General features: G+C 46.2%; 1 protein-coding gene and 1 long non-coding RNA gene across 2 annotated transcripts in view; one reads left to right on the forward strand and one right to left on the reverse strand.

Annotated features, from left to right (window-relative positions):
* TECR (trans-2,3-enoyl-CoA reductase) overlaps positions 1 to 3,273 on the reverse strand; it is a 27,124-nt gene extending 23,851 nt beyond the window's left edge. Inside the window, exon 1 of the mRNA XM_065917574.1 lies at positions 3,138 to 3,273. Coding sequence (XP_065773646.1) covers positions 3,138 to 3,152 — 15 coding nt within the window. The 5' untranslated portion in view covers positions 3,153 to 3,273. The remainder of the gene's footprint in view (positions 1 to 3,137) is intronic.
* The window catches only part of LOC136155635 (uncharacterized), a 24,937-nt gene extending 20,380 nt beyond the window's left edge, over positions 1 to 4,557 (forward strand). Inside the window, exons 3-5 of the long non-coding RNA XR_010660851.1 lie at positions 1,311 to 1,572; positions 3,145 to 3,602; positions 4,417 to 4,557. This is a non-coding gene — a long non-coding RNA (uncharacterized lncRNA). The remainder of the gene's footprint in view (positions 1 to 1,310; positions 1,573 to 3,144; positions 3,603 to 4,416) is intronic.
* The last annotated feature ends 7,608 nt before the right edge of the window (positions 4,558 to 12,165 follow it).

Consider the following 12,165-nt stretch of genomic DNA (forward strand, 5'->3'; position numbering starts at 1 on the left):
CTTAATGTTATTACTACTTTGCTGTCACAATTATTTTGCTCCAAGGAGCTCAGAGAGATTAAGTAATCTGCCCTAGGTTAGTTATTTGGTGAGTGGCAGAGTCAGGCCCATCCAAGGCCCAGGCACCCTCTGACACCATTATACATGGGTCCACATTCTTCTTCACTTCCCTCTTCCTACCCAGTTCTCTGGCTCAAACAATTGCCTCTTCAGCAGAACTCTACTTCCCGAACTTTCACATACTTACTCCTGTGGAGAAGCTAAAGCAAGAATTATATTATTCACAAGATGAGCACCAACAAACCTACCCTTTTGAGGGGAGGCGGGGAAAAGCAGGAGAAGATTCTAAATGGGGACCTCAATGGGACCCTAAATGGAAGATCCTATTAGGGATCCCAGGAGGAAGAGGCTGCCTTGCCTCTGGGCTTTAGCAATGGGAAATGAGCAGTGACCCAGATGCAAGGAAGCTGAGACAGACCCATCTTCCCAGGAATCAGCAGATTCCAAGGTAAGAGCTGAGCTGCCACTGGGATCATTACTTGGACCTCTCATCTGCAATAGCAAAACAAAATTTAAAAAAAAGAAAAAATTTCCTATAGCTTTGGATAAGCAGTTCCCTTGATGACCTTGCTCTGACCCCGAGACAATCCCAAGTCCCACTCTGCCTTCCAAAGACCTGCTTGGGAGAAGGCCCAAGAGTAACCCGTTCTACCTGCCTCGTCTCAATGAGGCCACTGAAGAGTCGCATTTTCCTCTGGGACCACAGAAGAGAGAACGACAGTGTCAACAAACAGTTATCGAAACAGCAGCAAAAATCGCTCCTCCAGCTGGAATCCTACCTGCCTCAAACATCAGATATCAACCCTCACTCACTGTGTCACTGAGCGAGTCCCGCACCTTTCTGAGCATCATCTCTATCGCTTGTAAATTACACTTCATAATCTCCAAGGTCTCTCTCCCAGTCAAAAAGGTCTTTCTGGTGGGTGTTAATCACCCAGTGCTTTAGGGGTTGCTTTGGGGGTGGGGGTAGGGGCAGGTGGAGGTTGTGGAAGAACAGACTTAGTCCCAAACAGAAATACAGTCTTTCTCAAGGTGTTAAATGTGAAGGAAAGAATTTATGCTATTTTTATTGATCTGCAACAAATACCTGTAATAGAGTTGATCAGCCTGATGTGCAAAATCGGCTGAGAGAGAGTTTACTCCTGTACAGAAAGCCTGGAGCTACCACCTCAGTGCTTATGTGGCAAATGTCAGCAGAGAATGATAACACAGAACATGGAAATATAACAACTTTATTTTTTTCCTCCAAGGTCACTTTGAACAGTGGGTTTGAAGCTTCTGCTTCCAGGAGGGACAGGATTTGAGTGTCCTCCCGATCAAGCCATAACCCTCAGGCTGTGACAAGCTTCCAGAACAAAAGTGTCCATCCCAAGGATCCTCAGGGGCCTACCTTATCTGCCTGCCAACTACCAAAACTAACTCCATTTTGTAAAAGGCCACATGTATCTCCCGTCCTCCATCTTTCAAACTGAATGTGGCTTTTTCTCCAGGATTACAGATAGGCTTTGAAAGGTAAAACTGTATTAGAAGAACTGTATTAGAAGAATTTCATTCTACAATCATAAAGCTGAATGAGGCATAAGAGATTACTAACTTCTACCTCCTCATTTTTGGGCCACGTCAAAAATCATTAAGGACTTCTGGGTTAAAGTTTTCAAAAGATTCTGGGTAAATTACCACAGAAAGTAATAATAGTAACAGTAGCAGTAGTAAAGGGAGTGGGCAGAAGCAGTGGTATTTCACTAGCAAACAAAAATCAGACTGTCGCCTTACACTTATATGAACCACCTAACATGATCAAATTCAAACAGACAGAAAGTAAAATGACAGTAGCCAGGGGCTGGGCAGAGGAGAGAAGGCGGTTAGTGTTTAATGGGTACAGAGTTTCTGTTATGCAAGATGGAAAGAACAGAGTTCTGGAGGTGGATGTAGATGGCGGTTATAGTGGCACAACAATGTGAACATACTTAATGCCACTGAACTGTACCTTTAAAAATGATTAAGATGGTAAATTTTATGTGTATTTTAACACACTTTTTTAAACTCGGGAAGGGGAAAAAAAAGTCTCTCAACTGGCTAATTTTCATTTGGGGACCAGTATGGCAAAGTGGTTAGCAACTGACCCTCTGGAGTCCTGAATTTCTCTCTGTCCTGCATTTACTAACTAGCTGGGGACTTTTGAGCAAGTCATTTGACATCTCTGAGACTGTTTCTTCATTTACAAAAACAACAATAATTATAGTCTCCTACCTCACAGGACTGTGAGGCTAAGAAAACAAGGTAACAGACTCTCACTGGCACAAACGTAAGACTCTCTAAATTATTATTATGAACTTTAATAACAAGTTAGTTTATCATTTAATGCTACTTATAAGCCAGCAATAATTAAATTATTAATATTATATTATCAGCTAGGTTGATAAGTTCATCAGAACACTTCGTTTTAAGGGTAAAAGAGGCCCCAGTTAGGAGTCAGAAGCCCTGGACTTCAAAAGTGGTTGCGGGTGTGAGATTTCTCCTCGGTGACACGCAAGGCTTGACGGAGATGATCTCTTAGATTAACAGAAAGCAAAGATCAGCCAGCACTGCAGCTACACCTCCTTCACCACCTAAGCCGCTCGGGGAGCCGTCCCGGGCGAGGGAAGGGGTCCAAAGGTCATGCCAGAGAGGACTGACTGCAAAGCCCCTTTCTAAGCTCGAGGCGGAGGCATGGTGCAAGGTTTGTGCAAGATACCCTCAGAGTGAGAGCAAAGGTTCCACATCCTCGTTCCTCCCCTGCCAAAGTCTACAATTCATCCCGCAGGGGAAGCTGCGAGGAACCTGCAAGCTTCCCAGGTCCTGCAGAGACCCCAAGAAAAGGCACCCCCAAAACAGCCAGGGTTGCAGAATTATAAATACCTACCCCGCACCTGCGCACTGAGATTTACGAGTGGCCCTGGGCACAACGCGCGCTTACTGCGCCTGCGCCGTCCGGCTCTCTCTCCTGGGCTCAGGACGTAAAACGGGGTCCGACTGTCTCACGAAAAAGAAAAATAGATCTGCGGCCGTCGCTCAATCCCCGTTTTCTCGTCTCTTACCTCATAGTGCTTCATGGCTCCCCCGCACGGCGGCTACTGCTCCTGCTGCTCCTGCTACCTGCGCGCGATACACCACAGAGTACCTCACGCGGGGACGACCGCCGCGCGAGACTAACCGCGGATCCGTATCCGCCCCGCCCCTCCTTGCCGCTCGCGCCCCTCCAGCCAATCAGCGCGCAAGGCGCCCACCTTCGTCCCCGCCCCGCAGAGCGGGTCTGCGCAGGAACTAGGAACTCTAGCCACACGGGCAAGAAGGAGGAGGACGTAGGAAAAAGAAGGAGCTTGGCTATCCACCAATCAAAGAGGGCCTCTGGTCGCGCGAGTCCGTTGCCCCGCCCCTTGATGGCGTCTCTGTGGAAACCAAGGAAGCGACGGTTATTGCAAGGCGCGGGGAGGGAGCTAGCAGTTGAGTGACAGGGAAAGCAACATCCACATGGCCGGCAGCTCGACTGGGTGAATTCGGAGGTGGGCGGCCCCCGGAGAGTACCGGGGAGCAACGGGAGACGGCAAGGGGTTGGGGGCATGGGCTGGGGCACCCGGATGGAGAGGCTGCTCCGGCGAGGGAACCCCTATCTGTCACGAATGGGAGGAAACTAAAGGGGAAAGAGGTGGGGAAAAGCTCTCAGGCACACACCCCGCAACTTGTAACCTGAGCTCGCTCACTATTGTGGGGGTGTCTTCACTCCCCTTTCTAATGCACGCCCCCGCCTCACCTTGCTAGAGTCTCTACCTGTACTGCCCGGTGTGGTCACCGCTGGCCACATGCGGCTACTGAGTCCTTGAAATGTGCCTGGTCAAAATTGAGATGTGCTGTAAAAGTGAAACACAAAGGGATTTCAAAGACTTAGTGTGAAGAGGAAGATGTAAAAAAAAAACTTCATTAATCAACTTCTATGTTGATTAGTGCTATTATTATTGATATTATCAACAATAATATTATTATTAGTTATGTAGTGGTATGCTGAAATATTATTTTGGATATATTGGGTAAAAATACATTATTAAAATTACATTTCTGTTTCTTTTTACTTCTTTGATATGCCTATTGGAACATTTAAAATCAGACACAGCTTGGATGTGGCTGGCCTGGCAGTTGTGTGTCTCACACTGTCTCTACTGGACAGTGCTGGTTTGGGGTCATGTCATGCTGTTGTTCCATTGATTGTTATGAGCAGGCGGGGGAGGTTGGTTGCCACTACACACACATACAGGCTCAAGCAGACACTTAAAACAAGACTTGGCACACCCCCTTACCTTATCTCCTTTCTCCTGGTTCCAGACCCCACCCCTGAGCCTTCCTTCAACTGTTGAGTGCTCCAGAACTCAGAGGCCTGGCATCAGAGACATGGTGAGAAGTCCTCAAAGACAGATTGTTGGTTCACAGGAGAGCAGGGCGGGGAGAAGGTGAGTCAGTGCTCAGCACTTACTCATCCAGGTTAGGCTCTAGAAATTTCTGAAGCTACAACATTTGGGGACGCCTCTCTCAGAATAAAGGAAGCTAAGTCATTACCTTTTCCAGAACTTCCCTGGTGGTGCAGTGGTTAAGACACTTTGCTTCCACTGCAGGGGGCCCAAGGTTCAATCCCTGGTTACTGAAAAAAGACCCCAAAGAAATTAATTACCTTTTTCCTCAGGCCTATCTGAGCAAAACAGATAGGCTGCGTGAGTCTTCGTTGCTTTGTGCGGGCTCTCTCTAGTTACAGTGAGTGGGGGCTTCTCTTTGTTGTGGTGCTCAGGCTTGTCACTGCAGTAGCTTCTCTTGTTGTGGGGCATGGGCTCTAGGTGCATGGGCTTCAGTAGTTGTGGCACAGAGGTTCACTAGTTTTGGTACACGGACTTAGTTGCCCTGAAGCATGTGGGATGTCCCCTGACCAGGGATCAAACCCATGTCCCCTGCACTGGCAGGTGGATTTTTATCCACTGCACCACCAGGGGAGTCCCATAAAGTGTTTTATAGTTGTACTTTCCAAAGCACAGATCTTTTCCTGTTGGCAGTTGCGGAGCTCATAGTATCATGAGATCCTTTGTGTACCAACAGACCTTGTTTCCTGGCTTCATGGAGAAGGGTAGGAGATTACTCACTCAGAAGCCACAAGTTTAGGGACTTCCCTGGTGGTCCAGTGGCTAAGACTCCATGCTCACAATGCAGGGGACCTGGGTTCCAATCCCTGGTCAGGGAACTAGATCTTATATACTGCAACTAAGGCCCAGTGCAGCCAAATAAATATTAAAATTAAAAAAAAAAAGAAGAAGCCACAAGTTAAAATCCTACCAGATTGAGTTACTTGAAGCATCTACTTCTGAGATGCTAAGGGGGTAGGGTTGAACCCCTAAAATCTAGCCACATTTTGCTAGCAATTTCCAGGTTCTCCAGTGTGGTCTGAGTAGGTGTGTCTTCCCTATGGCTGGGTTCCAGCTAGGTAAGGCATATGGTGTCCAAAGGAATGTCATTTTTGGAGATTCCACACACATTCCTACAGGCTCAGGACATTCTGGAATTTCCCTTTGGAGGATGCTTTCCTGAGCCCTGAACTCACTCAACAGGCACCAAATAATTTTGTGAATGTAATATGCTGTGTGCCAGCTGGGGCATACAAATAACTTCCCACCCGCCTCCTCACCTATAAGAAACTGATAGAAAGGCATGATCCAGCCTGCAGAGGGGAAGTCCTCTTTGGTTTTGATGGGTATTACAGGTGGAGAGGGGGATTTCCCAGGTGGCTCAGTGGTAAAGAATCTGCCTGTCAGTGCAGGAGATGTAGGAGACTCAGGTTCAATCCTTGGGTCGGAAAGATTCCCAGAGGAGAAAATGGCAACCCACTCCAGTATTCTTACCTGGGAAATCCCATGGACAGAGGAGCCTGGTGGGCTGCAGTCCATGGCATAAAGAGTCAGACACAACTGAGTGACTGAACACACACAAGTGTGAGAACCCCTTGTTGGCCTCATCTGGTTTCCAGTAATCAGGCTGCCAGCACAAACAGAATTCATCCTCGGAACAAAGGCTGGCCACTTTGTTCAAGCCATTCATGACACTATACCATGGCTCTGTCTGTACCTGTTGATAGGGACAGCTAGTTTTCCCAGGACACTGGGGAAACTAACCTGTGAATCACTAACCTGATTCATAATGGTGACAAGTAAATACGTTTGGTATCTGCTGAGCCAAATGTAACAAGCCCCTTAAAGCAGTTTCCAAAGGGGGAATTCCAGAAAGGTCTGGTGCTGTGGCACTGTTGAAGGGTGAGCAGGGCCTCCTTGGGTCTCAGAGTCAGGCGAACCCGTGATCGTTTGGACCTGGAAGATCTGGTGTGTTTGGTTGTGTCAGTCTCACAAGTTCTTTTTTTTTTTTAATTCCAGAGTAATTGCTTTACAATGTTGTGCTAGTTTCTGCTTTACAACAATGTGAATCGGTTAAAAGTATACATATATCTCCTCCCTCTTGAGCCTCCCCCCACAACCCCCATCGCAGCCCTCGAGGTCATCACAGAGCACTGAGACAAGCTCTTTTTCTATTTCCCAGGTGCAAGTAAGATAGGATCTTAAAAAAAAAAAAAAAAAAGATAGGATCTTGATTCTTCCAGGAACCTGGCTTGGCTTGTTTTGGCATGTGTGATCAAACTGGATCAGAGCTGTGTGAGGGAAGGTAGAGCCTACAGCAGACAAGCCAGGGCTGATTTGCAACTTTCAACTATGTCAGGAGCCCCGGAGAGAGGTTTCCTAACTTTTCTGCCTTTTGAATCTTTTAATTCATGGGATGTATTTTCTTTCTTTTTATTGAGATACAGTTTACATCCAATAAAAATCACCTTCTCTGCTGTACAGTTCTGAATAAATACAGTCATGTAACCACCATCACAGTCAAGATATGGAACATTTCTGTCATCCCCCCAAATTCCCCTGTCTCCCTTTGTCCAAGATCCCAGTCCCTGGCAACCACTGATCCAGTTTCTGCATCAACACTTTTACCTTTCCCAGAAGTACCTTAAAATGAAATCACACAGTGAACAGACTTTTGAAACTGGCTTCTTAACATATGCATTTGAGGTTCCTCTGCATTGTTTACTGTATCAATAGTTCAATCCTTTTTTATGACTGAATAGTATTCAGTTTGTTTACATTTCACCCACCAAAGGACATTCAGGTTTTAATGGCTGTTGGTAATGACAAATAAAGCCTTGATAAGTATTCGCTCACTGGTTTTTATGTGAACATAGGTTTTTATTTCACGCAGGTATTCCACCAGGGAAGATTGTTAGCTTATATGACTGTAGTGCTTTTGAAGTTCTTTTTGATGAAGAGAAGAAGAGTTGAAAAGAGTGGTGATGCTTTTAAAAAATAAAAACTTAAGGCTTTATCATCATCTGAATCACATCTTACACAAGCTGAGTGCTTACCATAAACACTCAATATGCTAAACAGTTTACACCTCAGCATTTTATTCACTAGGTGACCTCAGGCAAGTCACGTAACCTCTCAGACCTTTGGTTTCCCTACCTGTAAAACAGAGGTAATGACAGGCCAACCTCATAGGATTATTTTTTTTAATGAAGTTCTTTTTGGCTGTGCTGGGTCTTCATTGCTGCACTCAGGCTTTCTCTAGTTGCAGGGCTTTGGCTTCTCATTGTGGTGGCTTCTCTTGTTGCAGAGCATAGGCTTTAAGCACAAGGGCTTCAGTAGTTACAACTCTTGGGCTTAGTTGCCCCACGGCACGTGGGATCTTCCCGGACCAGGGATGGGACCCACATTCCCTGCACTGGCAAGCAGATTCTTAACCACTGGACTACCAGGGAAGCCCCTCACAGGATTATTGTCAGGATTAAATGAGTTCATACACATTGAGTGTTTGGAACCAATTTGACACAGAGTAGGACCTTGTCGGTGTTAAGCTATTATTATAAGGTTTATTGCCTGGGCCCTCTCAAATTCACATAGCAACCCTGGGAGGTAAGATCTACTCTTATCCCCATTTTATGGAGGACATACTTAGCAATTACAGAGAACAAGTTGTGCAACATCACATGGGCAGTAAATAAAGAAACAGCAGGTCCAGGTTTTCAGCTGAGACTGACTGACTCCAGACTGACCTGCTTAGTTTTATATTCTTAGTTCTTAGTTCTACCAATGAAACAGAAGCAATAGGATATATGTGTTTGTGAGTGTGTCTGTGTATTAGGAGACTTGTTTCAGGCATTGGCTCTCACAGTTATGAGGGCTGGCAAGGCAAGTGTGAAATCTGTAGGGCAGACCAGCAGGTCTTGGCCAGGAACTAACGCTTCTTTCTCAGGCAGACCTCCATATTTGCTTTTAAGGTCTTTCAGTGTTTGCTTTTAAAGCCTTTCAAGTGATTGAATGAGGTCTACCCACAAAAATCAAGGGTCATCTGCTATACTTAAAGCCAACTGATTATAGATGTTAACCTAACCACATTTGTAAAACACCTTCACAGCAGCACTTAGATTAGTGTTTAATTGAATAACTGGGTACTACTGCCTAGCCAAGTCTATGCATACAACTACCCATCACATCGTCTCCTCTTCTCTGAGTTGATAGCTCAAACCTCTGCTAAGTTTCTGTGAAAGTCACTTTTCCAGTAACAGTCCAACGTGCCTGGTGAGGGAATTCCCTGAAAGTCCAGTGGCTAGGACTCTGCACTTTCATTGCCCAGGGTGCAGGCTCAATCCCTGGTTGGGGAACTAGGATTCCACAAGCCACTCAGCCTGGCTGAAAAAAAAAAACAATAAACAGTGAGTATGTGTCCAGGTCAAAGAACATAATAAGAGAAGTTGGGTTTGGGCTCTTTTTTTTTGGGGGGGGGGGGTATGGTTAAACAATTAAAACTTCCTGAATATGACCCAGGCTTACTCAAGGAAGGGAGATTTCCCAGTCCTAAGGTTGCCCCCAAACACAAGGACACCCCTTGCTTGATGTTTTTGGTCCACCAGAACTATGTGAAGACCTTTAGAGGCCTGCACATCTGTTAAGTTATTTTTTCAGGGTGGGTTTATAAGTGGCCTGTGGGATCTTAGTTCCGCAACTAGGGATCAAACCCACACCCCCTGCAGTGGAAGCAGGGAGCCTTAACCACTGGACCACCAGAAAAGTCCCCACATCTGTAACTCCTTTTTTTTTTTTTAATTTCATTTTATTTTTGGCCACACAGCACGTGGGATCTTAGTTCCCCAATCAGGTACTGAACCCATTCCCCCTGCATTAGAAACATAATCCTAACCACTGGACTGCCAAGGAAGTCTGCACATCTGTAACCCTTAAATTTATAAGTGTGAAGAAATCCACAAGCTCTACGTTTCTTTCCCCATGATGACTCTCCCACTATCTCTTTATGTAACTTTATTAAAAAAAAAAAATCAAACTCTCTCTCCTCCATGATTGGTTCAGGACTCCTGCAGTGCTGTGCCCTTGGGTATCCAGCCTAGACTCATCCTCCCACGTTGGCTGGTGTGTGTCTTAATCCAGAGTCCTTTGATGGTGGTGGTTTAGTCGCTAAGTTCTGTCTGACTCTTTTTGACCCCATGGACTGTAGCCCACCAAGATCCTCTGTCCATAGGATTCTCCAGGCAAGAGTACCGGAGTGGGTTGCCATTCCCTTCTCCAGGGGATCTTCCTGACTCAGGGATCGAACCCGGTTTTCCTGCACTGCAGGCAGATTCTTTACCAACTGAGCTACCAGGGAATCCCTTACTGACACGGTTACTTGGGGTCAGGGAGTGGCCAGGGATGACCGGAAGACCATGGTGTCTTTCTCAAGAAGAAAGAAGACAGTATCTCAGGAAAGAAAACTTTCTTTCCAGTTTGCACAAGGACAGTGGTTACCAGAAATGTTTTGCTGTAGTCCTGCCAGGAAGGGGGTTCCTCAGCAGCCCACCATTCAACCAGATGGTTAGTCACCCCTTTGACAGAACTTCCTCTAAGCTATGTCCATCCCGGGCACTTCACAAATGTTGACTCAATGTCTACTTCGAAGGCCTATGAGGCTGGTACAACTACTACCCCCATTGCACAGATGAGGAAGCTAAAGGCCCTGGAAGGCTCAGTAACAAGCCCAAGATCACACAGCCAGGAAGTGCTGGGACCAAGAATGAAATGTGACTATCTGGCTCCAGCACCAGTGTCACACTGCCCAGACTTCACAAGCAGTTCTTCCAAGAACCTTTCCCCTCTGTAGGCCACCACCACCTACTCCTCTCTTCCCTTCTCAGGTGGCACCTCTTTCTGAGCCTCCTTTCCACGTCAGCCCTGTCCTTGATCACAGACACCCCAGACTATAGGAGCCAAAAGGGATCATGTTGCCCAGAGATGAAGATACTAAGGCCCTGAGAGGTGTATTCCATGCCCATGTCTCCCCCACATCATGAAGGTAGTGGGGCAGGGGTGAAGAACCAGGTGCATTAAAAACAGCCAGGATTTTTTCGTCCGTGGAGGGAGAGGGGCAATTGAGTCTGGTCTGGCCTGAAAGGTCAGGCAGGTGGAACTCAACAAGAACTTACCCGCCAGAAAAACATGAAGAAATCCCAGGAAATTAGTAAGGGAAAAAGAAAAGAGGATAGCTCGACTACCTCTCAGAGGAAGCAGCGGGACTCTGAGATCATGCAACAAAAGCAGAAGGCAGCCAATGATAAGAAGTCTATGCAAACAAGAGAGAAATAATGACTATCAGGAAAACCTGGGTGCTACTGTAAACTAGGTGTATCATAAGCTCTATGATCAAGATTTTGTAGAGTGAATAGTCAGTACATATGTTATATCCTTATAAAACTATTATAAACTTTTCCTTTCAACCTGACTTAGTGTGATGTTTCAGAACCATTATTCAAAGAATAAAACACTAACCATGCATATGAAAAAAAAAAATTAAAAGAGCCAGGAATATTTATGAAGCCTTGGTTCCAGACAATTCCTGGCACTGGAGACTCAGCACTGACAGGACCCAGTCCCTGACCTTATGGTGATTCCAGGCTAGGAGCGGGGGAGACATTTAACATGAAAACCAAGGAACAATTTCAGATTTCAGTGGCAGGTGTTCTTGAGAAAATGGTAAAGTGAGAGGCTTGAAGGGCTGGACTGAGAAGACCTCTGCAGGGAGGTGAACTGTAGCTCCCGGTGCTCACCTCACTTTGCAGGGTCCTTTATGACTGAGGACGCAGATAGTACTGGAGCTCCCACCTGCATTCTCCTCGCAAAGAGTTGGATATGACTGAGCATGCACACACAGGTGGTAGAACAGAGCGGGTGACTTTTTATTTCCAGAAGGAAGCCGGTATCTGGGGCTGGGGAAAATTAGGCAACTCCCACCGCCTGGAGGCACCTGGCAGGAACTCATTTCTGGCCCTGTGAGATAAAAGCAGGCATATTTGCATCTGCTAGTGAAGGGGCTAATAGATGGGGAAACAATGGAAACAGTGACAAACTTTATTGTCTCGGGCTCTAAAAATCACTGCAAATGGTAACTGCAGCCATGAAATTAAAAGACGCTTGTTCCTTGGAAGAAAAGCTATGACCAACCTAGACAGCACTTTAAAAAGCAGAGACATTACTTTGCCGACAAAGGTCCATCTAGTCAAACCTATGGTTTTTCCAGTAATCATGTATGGATGTGAAAGTTGGACCATAAAGAAAGTTGAGCGCGGAAGAACTGATGCTTTTGAACTGTGGTGTTGGAGAAAACTCGAGAGTCCCTTGGACTGCAAGAAGATCAAACCAGTCAATCCTAAAGAAAATCAGTCCTGAATATTCATCGGAAGGACTGATGCTGAAGCTGAAGCTACAATACTTTGGCCACCTGATGAGAAGAACTGACCACTGGAAAAGACCCTGATGCTGGGAAAGATTGAAGGCAGAAGGAGACGGGGACAACAGAGAATGAGATGGCTGGATGGCATCAACCACTCGATAGGACATGAGTCTGAGCAAGCTTCGGGAGCTGATGATGGACAGGGAAGTCTGGCGCGCTGCAGTGAGGTCGCAGAGAGTGGGACACGACTGAGCGGCTGAACTGAACTGAATGAAG

The sequence above is a fragment of the Muntiacus reevesi genome, chromosome 1 (assembly GCF_963930625.1).
Source record: "Muntiacus reevesi chromosome 1, mMunRee1.1, whole genome shotgun sequence".
In the NCBI taxonomy this organism is placed as follows: Eukaryota; Metazoa; Chordata; class Mammalia; order Artiodactyla; family Cervidae; genus Muntiacus; species Muntiacus reevesi.